The sequence below is a fragment of the Bos indicus genome, chromosome 12, assembly GCF_029378745.1.
Source record: "Bos indicus isolate NIAB-ARS_2022 breed Sahiwal x Tharparkar chromosome 12, NIAB-ARS_B.indTharparkar_mat_pri_1.0, whole genome shotgun sequence".
In the NCBI taxonomy this organism is placed as follows: domain Eukaryota; kingdom Metazoa; phylum Chordata; class Mammalia; order Artiodactyla; family Bovidae; genus Bos; species Bos indicus.
In genome coordinates, this window is record NC_091771.1 from 16,689,379 (window position 1) to 16,707,615 (window position 18,237).

At 40.1% G+C, this 18,237-nt stretch overlaps 1 protein-coding gene and 1 long non-coding RNA gene across 3 annotated transcripts in view; one reads left to right on the forward strand and one right to left on the reverse strand.

Annotated features, from left to right (window-relative positions):
* Window positions 1-18,237, forward strand: part of LOC139186181 (uncharacterized) — a 44,033-nt gene that overhangs the window by 9,222 nt on the left and 16,574 nt on the right. The window lies entirely within an intron of this gene.
* The window catches only part of HTR2A (5-hydroxytryptamine receptor 2A), a 66,858-nt gene continuing 62,363 nt past the window's right edge, over window positions 13,743-18,237 (reverse strand). For both annotated transcript variants that reach the window (XM_019971259.2, XM_070800081.1), the window contains exon 4: window positions 13,743-17,091. In XM_019971259.2, coding sequence (XP_019826818.1) covers window positions 16,292-17,091 — 800 coding nt within the window. In that variant the 3' untranslated portion in view covers window positions 13,743-16,291. The remainder of the gene's footprint in view (window positions 17,092-18,237) is intronic.

Genomic DNA, 18,237 nt, shown 5'->3' on the forward strand with positions numbered 1-18,237 from the left:
ATGAATAGTCACACCAAGCAGATAACTAAAAATTATGCCACCTCATTTCAACTCAGGGTAGATTTTGCCACAAAAGACTTTAGATCAGGTCAGGTATTGCTACAAAATCTGTTATTAAGAATTATTTTTTAATGTCCAGAACTTTAGGACTTTAGAATTGAGGATAAAGAATTTTGGAATTCAGGTTAAAAGGTGGTGAGCCTGTTATATAAAGGTTTCCTGAGGGCTTGGAGCTACAGTTCTCCCATCTTTACTTCATCCCTTTTATTAGCAAACAATTTCCACATTTTGTGTTTCTTCACCTCTGCTACCACTGCTTTCGATAAAGCCCTGGGCTATATAGTTGCAACCATCAGAGCCTCCACCTTCAACTCTGCTGGGTCTCCCACTGGGACCTGAGTGATCAGAGTTGCAAATTTGATTACATTTTATCTCACTAATTCATCAACGGCTCCCCACTGACCGCTGGAGAGATTCCCAACGTGAAAGTTTCCAATTTAGGGTGTCCCTGATAGCTCAGTTGGTTAGTGGGCTTCCCTGATAGCTCAGTTGGTAAAGAATCCACCTGCAATGCAGGAGACCCTGGTTTGATTCCTGGGTCAGGAAGATCCCCCAAAGAAGGGATAGGCTACCCACTCCAGTATTCTTGGGCTTCTCTTGTGGCTCAGCTGGTAAAGAATCCACCTGCAATGTGGGAGACCTGGGTTCAATCCTTGGGTTGGGATGATCCCCTGGAGAAGGGAAAGACTACCCACTCAAGTAGTCTGGCCTGGAGAATTTCATAGACTGTAGAGTCCATGGGGTCACAAAGAGTCGGACACGACTGAGCCACTCTCACTTCCCTTCACTTCATTTGGGTGTCTTTGGCCCAACCCCCATCTGTACAGTTCCACTCACTTTCTGTTGCTTCTCTCTTCCCTTCACTCTCAGTGTAAGACTTACAGTTCACTGAACTTCCTTACTTTCCCACCTTTGGGCTCCTCTAATATTTAAGTGCCCTTCCTTGAGGTCAGCTTGGTGAATTCATCTGTACCGTTTATGATGCAGATGAAACATGTCATCAGTGAAAGTTTCTCAGCCCTCCTGAATTAGAGTCTAGCACTCCTTCACATCACCAGTGTGTTAGATAGATGCTTGCGTAGCTCTGATGAAACTCTTGCGGATTTTATTTACCTGTCTGTGTTTCCAACTAGGCTCTGGTCTTCCTGAGGGCAGGGACCATGCCTCCATCATCTCTGTATTCTTAGCATCTAACGCAGTACCTCAGTGTGTTTTTAACAGGTAATTGAAGGAATGGTTAACTGTTGTGCTGGTGGCTCAGAGGTTAAAGCGTCTGCCTGCAGTGCGGGAGACCCAAGTTCGATCCCTGGGTCAGGAAGATCCCTGGAGAAGGAAATGGCAACCCACTCCAGGATTCTTGCCTGGAGAATCCCATGGACGGAGGAGCCTGGCGGGCTGCAGGCCACGGGGTTGCAAAGAGTCAGACACGACTGAGCGGACTTCACTTTCACTTTCACTAACTGTTGTGCAGTCTTACTTTCAGGTCAGTATTTTCTGAAAAGTATCTCAAGGACTAATTGTTGAAGAAACAAGTTCTTATACAAACTTTAAATTCCTGGGTCCAATCCTGCATGCATGCTAAACAGCTTCAGTAGTGTCCGACTCTTTGCGACCCAATGATCTATAGCCTGCCAGGCTCCTCTGCCCATGGGATTCTCCAGGCAAGAACACTAGAGTGGGTTGCCATGCTCTCCTCCAGGGGATCCTCCCGACTCAGGGATGGAGGCTGTGACTCTTAGGTCTCCTGCATTGGCAGGCAAGTTCCTTACCACTAGCGCCACCTGGGAAGGCCTTATACAATGACACTGGAGGAAAAAAAAAATCACCTATTTTTCGAAAAGAAATCTGTGCCTGATTTCCCCTGTCAGAGGCTGGTGAGAGTCCAGTGTTGTCACTGATGCCTGGGAACAAGAATCCTCAATTTCAGAAACCGCAAGATGCTCGTGTCTGCGCTGTGCAGTGGAGGCCGGCTGGGAGGTTCTCTCCCCCCATGTCAGCATCAGGCCTGCGATTCTTTCATCAAGGCGCCTGGTCTTCTGTTCTCTGCCCTTCAGCCGCAGCCTGATAGAGGCCTTACTTCTTCTCGCTTGTACGAGCGCTCATCCCTTTAGTTCCCCGAGTCTCAGGGAAACCTTGGCATAGGCCCTCACCCGCAACTGCAGTTTAAAGTGTTGGATCCCAGCCTCTCTGCATCTGATGTGACATGCCTCAGTGGCTTAAGCAGCCCTGTGGACCAGCCCCCTCTGGAAAGGAGCCTCAGACCTTTAGAGACAGATGCAGGTAAGAAAAGGAGATGCCTTCTTTTTAAGTCCACATTGTTGAAAGAACCCCAAATTACAGTAGGTTGGTTTTCTTTTCCTTGATAACTCACCCTATTATATGAACACCAAGGGAAAACAACAAGGGGATAGATTAGTTTGACAGGCTGTCAGACCTCGTGGAAATTTTGCCTAAGGTTTTTAAACGTATTTTTGTTTGGCTGCACTGGATCTTAGCTGCAGCATGTGGGATCTAAATCCCTGAGCAGGGAATCAAACCCGGGCCCCCTGCATCGGGAGCGTGGAGTCTTAGCCCCTGGATCACCAGGGAAGTCCCATAGTTTGTTAGTTCTAGAGGTACCTTCAGCTTCATTTCTGTCCCCCTTTCTGCGGGATATAGTCAGGTAGGTCTTCCTAACAAGCAGTTACCTCTTGCTCTTTAGCTAGTAATGTTCATGACATCACATGTTCTGCAATAGGCAAAATCCTGTTCAAGGCTCTACCTCTAATTCTCACAACGCCACAAGACATTATCATCTCCATTTAACAGATGAGGCTTACAGAGGTTAAATGATTCTTTCATTTTTTTTTTTTTCATTTTTCCAGTGTATTCGCTGCAGAGGCAGACTTGGAAGCAATATCTGTGTAACTCTCAAGCCTATGAAATTCAAGCATTTTCCTAAATCTTTTAGCATTCAATTTAAAATATAACCTTCCCTTCTTCAGTCTCTGGTGGCTCAGATGGTAAAGCGTCTGCCTGCAGTGCGGGAGACCCAGGTTCGATTCCTGGGTTGGAAAGATCCCCTGGAGAAGGAAATAAAAACCCACTCCAGTATTCTTGTCTGGAAAATTCCATGGACAGAGGAGCCTTGTAGGCTACAGTCCATGGGGTCGCAAAGAGTCAGATGTGACTGAGCGACTTCACTTTCACTTTTCCCTTAATAGCTTCCCATGCACTTTAAATCATTGCAAAATTCACTAACACAAGATTCCCAAGCTCTGTTATATAAATTCTTGTTTTTGTGAACCTGAGGAGTTCTTAATTCTCAACCTCAAACAATTCTTGCTGCATGGCAGTGGGAAATATTTTATTAGCTTGTTTTCACTAATGTCCTATAGTTAATTCTCTCATTTTTCCTCAGAGTTTGGGTTTATAGATAATCACATCCATGCTCTTCTCTACTCACAGGTGTAAATTTGGTATCTGGCTGAGGGCTGCAGTTCTGTGTATCATTTTATGCCTTTCCTTTCCTAGGTAATTCTTCAAAACATCAGGGGACTAGATGGTTGGAGGACTATGTCACCCCAATGACATGAATGTTTCTAATTCAGACACTAAATGACTTTCTCCTTCCTGAGGCTTGGCAGATTTTCCCTCCTGAATTGCCTAATTTTCTTTGGATTGTAACATGGCTATTTTAATCACAATGCACTATGATTGCTTGTTGAGGTCATCAAATCATGATCCCCATGATTCTCCGTGGTTGGAGAAGCATCATTGAGCTTAGTTTATCTCCTTTCCATTGTATTTCCTGAACTTCACATTTAAGCTTCTGTATATTTTTAGCAATGACTCTTTTTGCAGATTGTGCCATTAAAGAAAACTTGGCTGGCTCAGTTTTTGATGACTTTCTTTAAAGTGTGAATGTTCTGTTGTTATAGATTAGGCGACAGAGGATGAGATGGTTGGATGGCATCACTGAGTCAGTGCTATTTGAAAGAGACAACAACCCTTAGCAGAGTCAATAGGTTCTCTCTTTTTTTTTGGAGAAGGTTTTGACCAGACACAGTACTGACATTTGTTAGATCCTTGTGTGAAAACTTTTCTTTTGTCCAGGGATCCAGCAGGGAAACACTCTGCACCACCCACCACAGCTGGTTGGATTGGGGCATCTGGCCAAACTCTGGTGAGAAGGCTATAAGAGAAGCTTGGAACAAAATCTCTGCCCTGACAGTGAGACCCTCAAGCAACCCACTCACCCTCTCTTAGAAATCCGAACAGAGGAGTATGGAAAAGACTAAGTAATGAGTGGCAGGTGTAGAAGACAAACGCGGTCATGGTAGACCATGAGTGAGGATGTGAAAAGGAAGGAGAAAGTGAAGGAAGTCAGTGTAGGAGCTGGAGAAGGAAGAGGGGCACAGAGAGGAACGGCCTGGGAGAGAGCAGCTGAATCCCATGGAGGTGTGGGGAACTCGGCCCTGTGTGACCTCAGGCAGCCCTAGGTTTGGTACAGAGCTGGCTGTGCTTTTCTTTCTGGGCTTCTGTGGGGCCTCTTAGACATCAGTGATTCCTGCTTGCTCATTCCTGTGTGTATCCTGACCATAAACTCCTTTATTGATGGAGGAACTTGATGGAGATTTTTCAACAAATTAGCAGGCCTAACACTCATTTTAAATAGTATCTTCCCTCTTCAGGTTTTATTTGTTAGTGCAAGAAATAGAATGGATATATAAGAAAGTTATTTTGGGGTATAGTTTTACTGAATAAAAGGCATAGGGTTTATTTGTTTTCCCCTTTAAGAGGAACTTAATGTTATATTTTGTGGGCATGAAGATGAACCAAGAGAACAAACAATAATCCACCTATCACGATTGTATCATGTAAAATCAAGAACCATCATTTATAGAGAGAATTAATCTTGTTGATGGTGAACTGTCCTTATGGGTTAAAATTATGTTTATTCAGCAAAGTCTAATTTAACCTGTATCGTAAGTTAGATACTTTGGGAAAAACTGTGCCTTCTCAAGGCTCAGTTCAGTTTAGTTCAGTTACTCAGTCATGTCTGACTGTTTGCAACCCCATGGATTGCAGCATGCCAGGCTTCCCTGTCCATCACCAACTCCCAGAGCTTGCTTAAAGTCTCAAGATTAGAATTCTGTTAAGCTTCATTTTTCAGTTTAACTTAGGCCAGGCAGATTCAGGCCTGATGGTGATGTGCTCCTGTATTTTTTTTTTAAGTTTTTATTTTACTTTATTTTTTTGGCTGTGCTGTGTGGCATGTGAGATCTTAGTTCCTCAACGAGGGACTGAACCCATGCTCCCTGCAGTGAAAGCACAGAGCCCTAAGTACTGGACAACCAGGGAATTCCCACTCTTGCATTTTTGAATTAGGGAAGAAATAGAGCAAATAACTGAGAATATGAATATTGATTCAAAATCTGACTCTGTTAGTTACTCTGTATGAGCTGGGGCATGTCACTTAATCTCCAGTTTCCTTATACACAAAATGCAGATGATGGTAGTATTAAGCATATAGTTTTTATCTTATGAGAATTAAATAAAATGATATATTAAAGACATAACACAATACTTGGCTTTCAATTAGGGCTCAAATACATAGTTATGAAGTTTGTAGTCTGTATTGCTGTTGTCTTTCATTCGCTAAGTCATGTCGAACTCTTGCAACCCCATGAACCAGGCTCCTCTGTCCATGGGATTTCCCAGGCAAGAATCTGGAGTGAGTTGCCATTTTCTTCTCCAGGGGATCTTCCTGACTCAGGGATTGATCCCACATCTCCTGCCTAGGCAGGTGGATTCTTTATCACTGAGCCAGCAAGAAAGCCCATAGTATTAAATGTAATTGCTTTTATTGTTCTTGAATGGTGTAATTCAGAGATTGGCTAACCATGGCCAATGGGATTTGTCTGGACCCACCCTGTTTCTGTAAATACAGTCTTTCTGGAAGAGGGCCTCATCCTCTCGTTTGCTTATTGTCTGTGGCTGCTTTCACATTGCAACAGCAGAGTTGAATGGCCATGACAGTTTATATGGCCTACACAACCTAAAATATATACTATTCGACTCTTTACTGAAAATGTTTTCTGATCTTCGGCATAGTAGAAACAGGAAACAGTACAAACTTAAGTCATACAGATCTGCTCTTGAATTCTGCTCCTTAGTTTGGTGAAATTGAGCTAATTTCCCTCTCAGACTCAGTTTCCTCATTGGTTATGATGAGATAAACAGATGGTCGTCAGAATGTAAATAAATATTTACATCTGTATCTTCTTTCTGCTTTTCTCTCCTATAATAAGGAAGGTAGGCTGAAGGTTCTGGGTTTAATTTCATTGTTTCCCCCCCAAATGTCAAAACATTGCTAATTTATCATTTATAGACACACCTACCTATCTACCTATAAGTGGGTACTTGTACTTTATCTGGATTCTTAGAACCAAGTAGGACTGCTCAAAGCCATGAGCAACAGAAGCTGTTACTAAATTTAAGTAAAAAGTATTCTTCTCCAAGGGGAAAATAGTTTTGTCTTTCAAAGGCATTAAAACAAATTTCTTAAAGAACATTAGATAAGTACACCCATAGCTTCAATATTTTATTTATATACTTAATATAAATTGAGATAACTTGCTATTTGCATCATGATTATGATTTGAACTCCTTTTGAGTGGTCTTAATGGGTTTTTGGACTCGGTCTGATCTATCTGGTGAATGGGTAGAGGACCAACTGTGAGTAATAGCTTCCACTTTCTACTTCAGACAATTGCAGGGATGAATTAACCATAGTTGAGTCCTCTGGTGATTATATTTGAAGGCTAAGAAAAAGTTGGCTTAAAGCTCAACATTCAGAAAACGAAGATCATGGCATCCGGTCCCACTACTTCATGGGAAATAGATGGGGAAACAGTGGAAACAGTGTCAGAATTTATTTTTCTGGGCTCCAAAATCACTACAGATGGTGACTGCAGCCATGAAATTAAAAGATGCTTACTCCTTGGAAGGAAAGTTATGACCAACCTAGATAGCATATTCAAAAGCAGAGACATTACTTTGCCAACAAAGGTTCATCTAGTCAAGGCTATGGTTTTTCCTGTGGTCATGTATGGATGTGAGAGTTGGACTGTGAAGAAGGCTGAGTGCCAAAGAATTGATGCTTTTGAACTGTGGTGTTGGAGAAGACTCTTGAGAGTCCCTTGGACTGCAAGGAGATCCAACCAGTCCATTCTGAAGATCAGTCCTGGGATCTCTTTGGAAGGAATAATGCTAAAGGTGAAACTCCAGTACTTTGGCCACCTCATGCGAAGAGTTGACTCATTGGAAAAGACTCTGGGGGGAGAGGAGCCAAAAAAAAAAAAAAAAGACTCTGATGCTGGGAGGGATTGGGGGCAGGAGGAGAAGGGGACGACAGAGGATGAGATGGCTGGATGGCATCATTGACTCGATGGACATGAGTCTCAGTGAACTCCGAGAGTTGGTGATGGACAGGGAGGCCTGGCATGCTGTGATTCATGGGATCACAAAGAGTCGGACATGACTGAGCGACTGATCTGATCTGAAGTATAACATACATTTTCATGCAAATCACTCTTCTTTCTTGAAAATGTTTAGTTTTCCTAAATGTGTCATACTCAAATCATTCATGAATAACTATTTTCTGTTTTCCTGCTAATTTAGAAAAAAACCATCATCTCATTTTTGGAAATTAAATACTTATATATCTCATTTTAGAGGTCAAAGGGGCAACTTCAAATTATTAAATGTGTGCATGCTGAGCAAATTAGTTTTAATTTTTATCATAGTTTAAAATTTTTTCCCTTTTATTTAAAAAAAATTCTTCTTCATTTGCTTTTCTATGTTGACTTGATTCCCATCTTTTGGATATTCTTTTTTTTTTTTTATATATACTCTATTGTGAACCATGGGTCTTCTGATGTAGATTTTAGTAGTGGAAACTGCAGATAGTGATATTGAACATTTTGTCCAATTTTAATTTTTTTCCCTTTAAAACTAATTTCCAAATGCTGTTCTTAACACTTTTGCCAATGGTGGTAGCATTGCTTCAGGGGACCTCTGTCAGATGCAGTCTCATGAGAGGCATCCCTGGGTAGCTAGGTCAAGTTATCCACATGTTATCTAGGCCAATTTTTGACCAAGTTAGTAAGTTCCACAAAATCAACATAAATTTTATAAAGAAGACATAATTTTATAATTCCTCTTGAAATGTCTTATTTCTATTATTTTTTTTTAAGTAATTCCATTCCTAGTCTTCTCATACTTAGTGATGTCTTAGGTATAACATTCATAGTAGACCTCACTAATAAACCTGTTGAGAGAGTAAGTGAGTTTGCAACACTGGTATCTGAACTTGACTTGAATATATATTCAGTGGTATGACCAAATAAGGCACATAGTCCATTAACTAATGGACCCTTCTTAGATCCATTGTTCGTATAAGGAGAAAAGTAGAGACTGGGAGGCCTGAATCCCATAGCTGACTTGGATGCTACTAGGTCAGGTGACCTTGGATAATTTACTTAAATTTTCTGACTCTTCATCACCACTTCCGCTAATAAAGAGCCTGAACCTCATGGTGTCTAGGCTCCTCTAGCTCTTAAATATATTGACTATGTTTCTTTCTGTTCTTTCCATTTCAATACTTTAGATTGATCACTTAGGCTAAATAAATAGAACTCATACAAAACATTGGGCTAAACAAATGTAACTTATACAAAGAATTTCTCTTTTACATATCCAGACTGTAGATTACTTTTTTTTTTTTTTTTTTACATCTTCTACAGCTCCTGTAGGAATGATGATGACTGTCCATAACTGTCTTGGCAGAGTTGAAAAGAGTTATCTGCAGCGTGCTTCTGAGATCGATTCTGTATGAAACATGCATGCTGGTTGGAGGGTCTCAGGAATAAATTTAGATGTGATCATGTAGTATGAAGATATCTTTATTTAAAAATTGTCATTGACTATAATGATACCATTTTCTATTGAGGAAGCATAATGATTTTTGAAAATGAAAGCTGCTCAGTCGTGTCTGACTCTTTGCAACCTCATGGACTACATAGTCCGAGAAATACTCCAGGCCAGAATACTAGAGTGGGTAGCCTTTCCCTTCTCCAGGGGATCTTCCCAACCCAGGGCTCGAACCCAGGTCTCCCGCATTATAGGCGGATTCTTTACCAGCTGAGCCACCAGGGAAGCTGACCATGAATAAACTGAATAAAACACATAAGTAAGATCTTGATCAGGTGTCTTTGGCTCACCTTTGATTTCAGTTGCCTGCATTGCAGAGTTCCAAGTTGTCTCCTACTGCTGGTGGAATTGGGTTCTAATTGTCTATAGTTTCCTTGATACCATACCCTTAATTAGACTTTTATATCTTCCTTATTTCTTTCTGCTTCCTGGCATCATTTCGCACATAAACAACTTGCATCCCAGTCCTTGTCGCAGCTCTGCACTTGGGGCCACCTCAACTAAGACAAGATCATTTGAATAATAGCATATTATTACCTTTCAATATCTGAAATCAATGTAAGAAGGAAGTACAAATCGTACTCTTCTCTAGAAGCCAGAATAAGCACACTTTTAAGGCCTCATAATCTTAATTATAAATAAAAACTTAAATGACCTTGGCTCATTTTCAACAAAAATCTAGCTTTTAAAAAGAGAGCTTTCTCTGCATTGTGCATTCTACATCTGTTTGGACATTGAATTTTAACCCTTCAAGGACTTGAATAGTGGGAACATTTGTTCTTCAGGGAGCCTGGGGGCTGTTTAAAAGAGTAACTTGGTATCTTAAAACAGCTAGTAACTACAAAAGAGGGGCTGACTTTGAGAAAAATGCCACAGCAGAAATCCTTCCTATTGATATCAGACTCTTGGTCTCATATCTTAGAAACTCCTGAAATCATTAACAGCTTGATTTTTCTCATAAGATCCCCATATAAAAGTTAAAGCTGTCTTTTATTTGAAATTAATATAAAGAATTTAAGAAAATGTGTGAATTGTGGGTTCCAGAATATTCTGTGCACAGGAAGTTATGCCTTGGTTCATCAAAGCCTTGACTGGACTCCCTAGCACTCAGAGAAGCATAGCCTTAGACTCTGCAAAGATCATTGACTCTAAGTATTCATTATACACTTGAGGGAAAAGAGGCTTCAACTAAGACCAAGGTCAGACATTAGCAGCAGATGTAGGTTTTCTGTCTCACTCAGTCTTCTGCTCCAGTGGAATCACAGCAAATCCTGAGGTTCCAACTGGATGTGAAAACTCCCAGTAACATTGTTGGCTTAGGTGGACATCTGGTGTTAAATATCAAAAACAAATAATGGAACCGAGATGATGGGAGTGCCACTAAGGGAAAATGGGAAAGCTATTTGTTTTTGCAAACTGTCTGCAAAATGATAACATTTATCATTTAAAAAATGATAAAAATTAACAAAGAAGTTCTGTTCTATTGCATATTTACTGTGAGAAAAGGAATATTTTCTGCCATGTCAATAAACAAGGGTGTTATCGTCATCAGTGATTGCAGCCTTCTACCGTGCGCTGGTGAGCCCTGAAGAAACTCAGGAAGGAAAGAATATAAGCCATCTAGCAGCCATCAGGCTGCAGCCACTCCCTATGTTGAGCCCTGAGGAAATTTCAGATGTGCAAGCACAGGATACTGGCCCCAGATAGCTGAGGTGTGTACCAAAGGAAGGATTTCAGTGAGCCCAGACTCTTGCATCTTCCAATACATAGAAAAGTGCTAAATTCCTTAACTTGACATATCTGCTTTCTTTATTTAACAGTAATTTTTTGATGTTCCCAGCTACCTGCCCTTTGTTGCAAAACTCCTGTACATCCTAACTCTTCCCCTCACCTCCTTGGAGCGGTTTCTCATGTCTATCTGAAATGCGGTACCCTGGGCTGCAGTCCATTTTGTCCCAAGTAAAACTTAACATGCAACTCTCACGTTGTGCAAATTGTTTTCAACAACCGGGGGAAAATATCCATTCAGAGAAAGCTTAGTAATATTATAATGTCCTCATTTTAGAATGACATCGTTAAAGTCACAGATGTTTCTTTCAAAATCACTGTTGTTACTGTGGATTAAAGGTCAGCGTTAAGTTATAAAACTTTATATAAATTATGGAGTGTCTGAAGGCACCTGTTTTTCTGTGGATCATTTGAGTAATACCGGGAGGATGTTTCGGAGAAGACAATGGCAACCCACTCCAGTACTCTTGCCTGAAAAATCCCATGGATGGAGGAGCCTGGTAGGCTGCAGTCCATGGGATCACTAAGAGTCAGACACGACTGAGTGACTTCACTTTCACTTTTCACTTTCATGCATTGGAGGAAGAAATGGCAACCCACTCCAGTGTTCTTGCCTGGAGAATACCAGGGACGGCAGGGCCTGGTGGGCTGCTGTCTATGGGGTGGCAGAGAGTTGGACACGACTGAAGTGACTTAGCAGCAGCAGCAGGGAGGATGTTTCTTGCCCTCAGATTTCTTCCTAACTTGTCTCTCTAGTGTTAAAAATTTTTGCCTTTGGTTTATCCTCATGGTAGGCAGCTGAAGGGATCTGTGAGAGACAGTGAGTTATCAGCTTGAGTTGCTTATTTGTTGTTGTTTATAGTTGCTCAGTCATGTCTGACTCTTTGCAATCCCATGGACTGTAGCCCGCCGGGCTCCTCTGTATAAGGGATTTCCCAGGCAAGAAAACTGGAGTGGGTTGCCATTTTCTCCTCCAGGGGATCTTCCTCACCCTGGCATCAAACCTACATCTCCTGCATTGGCAGGTGGATTCCTTAACCACTGAGCCACGTGGGAAGCCCAAATCTCTTGCTAGAATTATTTACTAGCGCTCCAGAAAAGAGGAGAAACTAGAGGGAATGGTGCATAACATAAGTAAGTTTTGATGTAAATAGAAGAAAACCAGTGAAGGGAATTCTCCACTACGGTAAGAACAAAACAGAAACAAATAGTTGTCAAAAATAAGAAGCATTCAGAGAAAGGATAGTAGAAGCTGTTGAATAATAATGTTGCTTAGCCCCCAGTTTTGTCTAGAATTTTCTCTGATGGCTAATAATGTATAGAGGCTTTTTTTCTTTTTAATAACAACACATCTACAACATTTATATAGTGTTTCATAGGTTATCAAGCGCAGCCATAGCCATGATCTCATTTAAGCAACATGGTTAGTTAGCCAAGACAAGTACTGGCAGTTCCATTTTAGAGACAATGAAATTGAGGCACAGGGAATGACCTGTCCAGGTTCAAATAATCAGTGCACAGAGAGCTAAGATGGGAACACGCATCTTTTGGTTCTAAGTCCAGTGTTCTTTCTCCTACACCAAATTGAGCAGGGGACAGTTTCTGCTTCAGAGTCAGATGACCCAGGCTTGCACTCATCACTTTTGTTGCCAGCTGTGTGACCTCAAGGCATGTTACTAACCTCTCTGAATCTCAGTTTCTCCATCTGAAAAAAAGAGGGAATAACAATACATACCTGTAGGCTTGTGATGATTCCATCAGGTGAAGCAAGCCAAGCAAACAACTTACTGCCAGGCACAAGATAGGTTCTCAATACATGGAGCTGGAAATACCTGGAAAAGATCATTGCTATTCCTACTTCCCTTTCCCCTACATTCAGAGGTGAAATGATGAATCAGAGCAACTTTCCTGTAATTCAATGGTATTGCATTTCTACTTTAAATAATTCTTGAAACTAGCTTGTGTGAAAATATGTGTGTGTGTAGGTACCGATGAATGTCTTTGGGTACACCTATATATCTGTACTCACAGGCAGGTGTACCCACAGGTGGGACCAGATATGGTGACGAAACATGGAGCATTTGTCTGCTACAGATAACTAGAAACTGGACCATCACCATAAATCTAACTCAACCGGGAGGGTCCTAGCTCTTGTGACTGAGCTCCAGAAGCACAGGCTTTGTACTCTCAAAATACCTGGATGGTACCTGGAGCTCCCAGCCCGATCACTTGGGAGGTTTCAGGCAACTCTCTTTAGCAGATATAGCAATAGATTCACAAAACTGCCTTTATTTTTGAGTATATTTTATTTACAATTATTTATTCTTTCTCAAAATCGATTTAGCCTTGATTAAAATCATAACATAAAATAATCTTCACTCTATGTGTTCCATATGGCACAGAATAATTTAACACTTTATAAATATGTTTTGTTGATGCACAAGTGGAGAAAGCACCCTTTGTAAAAGCAGTTACAGTAGCTTAGTTCAATTTTTCTATGGTAGCACTTTAAAAAATGACCATGAGATGGTGCTGTGCCCAAGTAGATTAAGCATGTTTTAAACAGGTATCTCTAACTATGACACTTAATTCTTTTCTTTAAATGTGGAAGAATCTACCATTCAACTTAAAGTAAAATAAGATTGGTCACTCTACTTTAATATTGACTAGGAATGAGTCTTTTAGTCACAGATCCATAAATAAGTCAAGGACTATTTCAATGGAGTAAGAGGTATGTTAAAAAGCCTTAGTGGGAATTGCTTGGTGGTCCAATGGTTGGGATTCCTGTGCTTTTGCTTCCAAGGGTGTGGGTCCAATCCCTGTTCAGGGAGCTAAGATCCTGCAAGCTGTGTGATGGGGCCAAAAAAAAAAAAAAACTAAAACACCCACAAAACGTAGTGATTTGAAAATCCCCAGACTTAACAAAGAGCCTAAAATTACCATTTTATTTAGGATCAATCAAGTATGTAAAAGGAACAGTGCTTTCATCACCCTCATTGAATTGTGTTAGTCTTCCCACAAAATTAGGTCAACTTCCAGTTTATTTAGAGAGCTGACACCTCTGTTACATTTTAATCTGCTTTGACAGCAATGGAAGATCATAGAAACCTTAGAACATGAAATTCACATTTAAATTGACATGATACAAACATGCACACATGTGTATATACTAAATGTTTTCAGTAATGACTCTTGCTTTCCTCCATATAAATATATAAATATTGAATAAAGTGCATGGGAACATGTCTGTACAAGTATACAGATACATGTTTGTCTATATACACTTGAAGAGATAATTATGGAGAGAAAAACAGACACATTTGTAATATATACGTAGTCAAAAGACATATCAGGCAGTATTTATGTTCATTCTGACCAAGATTGAGAATATGGGTGTAGAATCTGTAGTCTTTACTATATAATGAGATGTACAGAGTTATAAACTAAGGCAAAATACATTAGAGCAGAGACTTTTTAACCTTTGTATCAGTATGGTATAATCATTAAAATAGTTCAGTTCAAATGGAGCCTAGATATTAGCAGCCTACCATAAATTCTAGCTTTGAAAAAGACACCTTTCAATGTACTTAAAAGAACATAATTATTAATAGGATAGCCCTAAATGCATTTCCAAATTACACAATGGTATTTCCCACATTCTTTAGGTTTCAAATAGAGGATTTTTTTGAAATGTCGTAGAGCAGAAAACTATTTTTGACTTATACAGAGGCGTTAGTATTGTAATAACATATCTAACATCTGTTCCAATAAGAAAGTGCAGTTTAAATTAGAGTAATGTAACATCAAGGTGAATTAACTGCTGTTCATCTCTGTCTCTTTAGCAAACTTTCCTACAAAATATTACATTACCACTTTTTTAGGGGTAGGAAGTCCAGCGTCAGTGAGTAATAAATGAGCTTGTTTTTAGGAAAGTGGAGCAAAAATTTCGCTCAGTATTTGTTAGTCAGAGTTGGGGGTCAAGGTTGAAGTGCGTATTCCTGAATTAATTTGCAGATTTTGACCTTCAGTGGTATTTTCCCCCTCCTTCGTTTGGTGGGTATTCATGGGCAAACGGTCAGGAAACTGACAAGACGATCCTCAGAGTGGAGACAAACCTGTTTCTGAGCCAGATGAGAAGGAGATAAATTGAACTGGTTCTCTAAATGTCTGTTAATTACTATTTTTGATAAGAACCATTGTAATTAGGTTATTTGTCTTTAAAGGCAAAGATCTTTTTTTAATTATTTTTATAACTTTATACCTAGGGCGTTTCTTCACACGTAGTGTACACTCAGTCACCGATTGTGAATCCAAAACGGAGCGGTTTAAGTAAATAACATACATTGATCTGAAAGCATTGATTTACCTAATGGATGCCAACAGGAGGATCACTGAGTTTTACAGAGTTGTCCCAAGACCCCATGGACTGGCATGCTGCAGTCCATGGAGTCACAAAGAGTTGGACAAGACTGGGCAACTGAACAAACAAACCTAAGACTCTACTGCAGTCAGTAGCCAAAAAACCTGAGTTTGTTCCTCAATCCTGATAGTTACATCAATACTGCTTTACTGCTCAGAGGAGCGCATGCACAATGCAGTCATTAACGGGCAAGATACCAAAGACTTCTGCGGTGCTGTTTAGGAGAAGCAATTTCTAGAAATGTATCTGGTAATGTTTGATTATCCTTTTGATAGGTTTACCTAGTAGAGCAAACACTAAACAAGATCACATTGGAAATTCAGAATAAAGCAGGAGTAGTAGAAGAGAAAGCAGCAATAGTTACTAAATAACATTTCAAATCTTGTTCACTTTGGAGAAGAATTAACTTGAAGTGCAGCAAATGCCAGCAGCTCTGTGAATATTTCAAAATGGCATCTATGAAAAAGCAGGAATGAAAAAGTTGTCAAGTGTTTCTTAAAATTAAGTATCATAGCAATACAGATTTCCTAACACTGTCCTTAGGGTCTTTTTGTTGTTGTCATTCAAAATATGTATCATGGCAAGTTTCACAGAGAATTTTTCTTTATGTAAGAGGCCATTATATGTAACCAATATTTCACTATTTAGAGCTATTTTTATTTACAGCAAAAGGTACCCAACTCATGCCATCAATTGACAAAATAGCAGCGAGGTTTCCACTTGAAAATAGAAGATAATTTAGATTTATTTATGGCCTCATTGTAATTATACAATAAAAGCTAATTACTTTAAAGACACATCATTTACAATGTTAAAAATGATATCGGTAAAGCTCACAGCTGAAATGCTGTCAGAATATTTTTGAAGTGCACGTTTTGTGGCATTGAACCCTGCTTTTCATTGACAGAATAAAATGAGGCATATAGATATTATTGTTGGTTCCACTAGACTGGCCTAATTTTCTCCAGTCTCCCAATGTTTTTCCCCTCCCAGAGAGGGAAAACGGACTCCGTGTTGCCCTCCACGGTTGCTATGGCAACCAGCCCATCAGACACAGCTAACCTTTTCGTTCACTGTGTTGCTACTGTCTGCAGGAGCATCTTCGGGATGCTCTTTTCCTAGAGCAACCATAGTGCAGTCATTATCTGTCGTCTTGTCATCTTTCTTCGAATTCTTTTTAGGTCCCATTTGGAGTTGACTGGACTTATAAGCCAAGGCCGGGATAGTGTTCACTAAAATTAACTGCAATGGTTTTTTATTTTCCTTGTACTGACACTGAATATACCTGGAAAAGGCAGACCTATAGGTCTTATTGAACAGTGTATACACCAGCGGGTTGACTGCTGAGGAGAGGTAACCGATCCAAACGAACACGTTGAGCAGGGCTTCGATGACATCCCTGTTGCAGGACTCTTTGCAGATGACAGCCATTATGTTGGTGATGAAGAAGGGGCACCACATCACCACAAACAGGAAGAAGACGATGCCCAGCACCTTGCAAGCCTTCTGCTCGTTGCTGATGGACTGCATAGTCCTCCTGCCGTAGGAGCCTGGCTCCCTGTGGATGGACCGCTGGAAGAGCTTTTCCGAAGACAGGGAGCTCTGAGGCAGGAAGCTGAAAGAAGCTAATTTGGTCCGTGTTCCAGGATCACTCACACACAAAGTGGCTTCTTTCTGGAGCGACTTGATGGTGAGAAAGTAGGTGATCACCATGATGGTTAAGGGAATGAAAAAGGCCACGAAAGAGCCAATCAGGACAAAGTTCTCATCCGCGAGTAAGCAACTCCCTTCCTTAAAGACTTTGGAATCGTCCTGGAGCCCAAAGACTGGTATTGGCATGGATATACCTGGAGATGGACGGAAAATGAGCCACGATTATTAAGGAAGTGAGTATATGAAGGCAAGAGCATTACTGCATAATGGTGGCTGTTAGAACAACTTTATATCAGCGTTGTTTAAAAGCTTAACAATGTTCATCGCAGCACTGTTTATAACAGCCAGGACATGGAAGCAACCTAGATGTCCATCAACAGATGAATGGATAAGAAAGCTGTGGTATATATACACAATGGAGTATTACTCAGCTATTAAAAAGAATACATTTGAATCAGTTCTAATGAGGTAGATGAAACTGGAGCCTATTATACAGACTGAAGTAAGCCAGAAAGAAAAACACCAATACAGTATACTAACGCATATATATGGAATTTAGAAAGATGGTAACAATAACCCTGTATATGCGACAGCAAAAGAGACACTGATGTATAGAACAGTCTTTTGGACTCTGTGGGAGAGGGAGAGGGTGGGATGATTTGGGAGAATGGCATTGAAATATGTATAATATCATATATGGAATGAGTTGCCAGTCCAGGTTCAATGCACGATACTGGATGCTTGGGGCTGGTGCACTGGGATGACCCAGAGGGATGGTATGGGGAGGGAGGAGGGAGGAGGGTTCAGGATGGGGAACACATGTATACCTGTGGCTGATTCATTTCCATATTTGGCAAAACCAATACAATATTGTAAAGTTTAAAAATAAAATAAAAAAAAATAAAGGCTTAACATATACTTTCAAAGAGAATTAAAATTCCCTTGGACTTACTTATCTGTTTCATTAAGTATACATTACATAGTTCCTTATATTTATATTGTCCTACATAGATAATCCTTTACTTATAAAGAAATAGCAATAAATTACTTTTCTTATGCTATGTTTTTCTGATTATAACATTATACTTATTGATTGAAGAAGAAACAGACTGAGACAAAGATATTAACTGAAAAAGAAACAGACCAAGAAAAAAAAAAAAAAAAAAAGACCGATGATGCCATCACTCAGAGATTATCATCATTAACAATTTGATGATGTTTAGTTTAGATACATATACACACACCATGCACACACATTTAAAAACAAATTCAGATTCTATTTCATGTACAGTTCTATAACTCTGTTTTTCACCTTCTGCATCACGAGCATGATTTATACA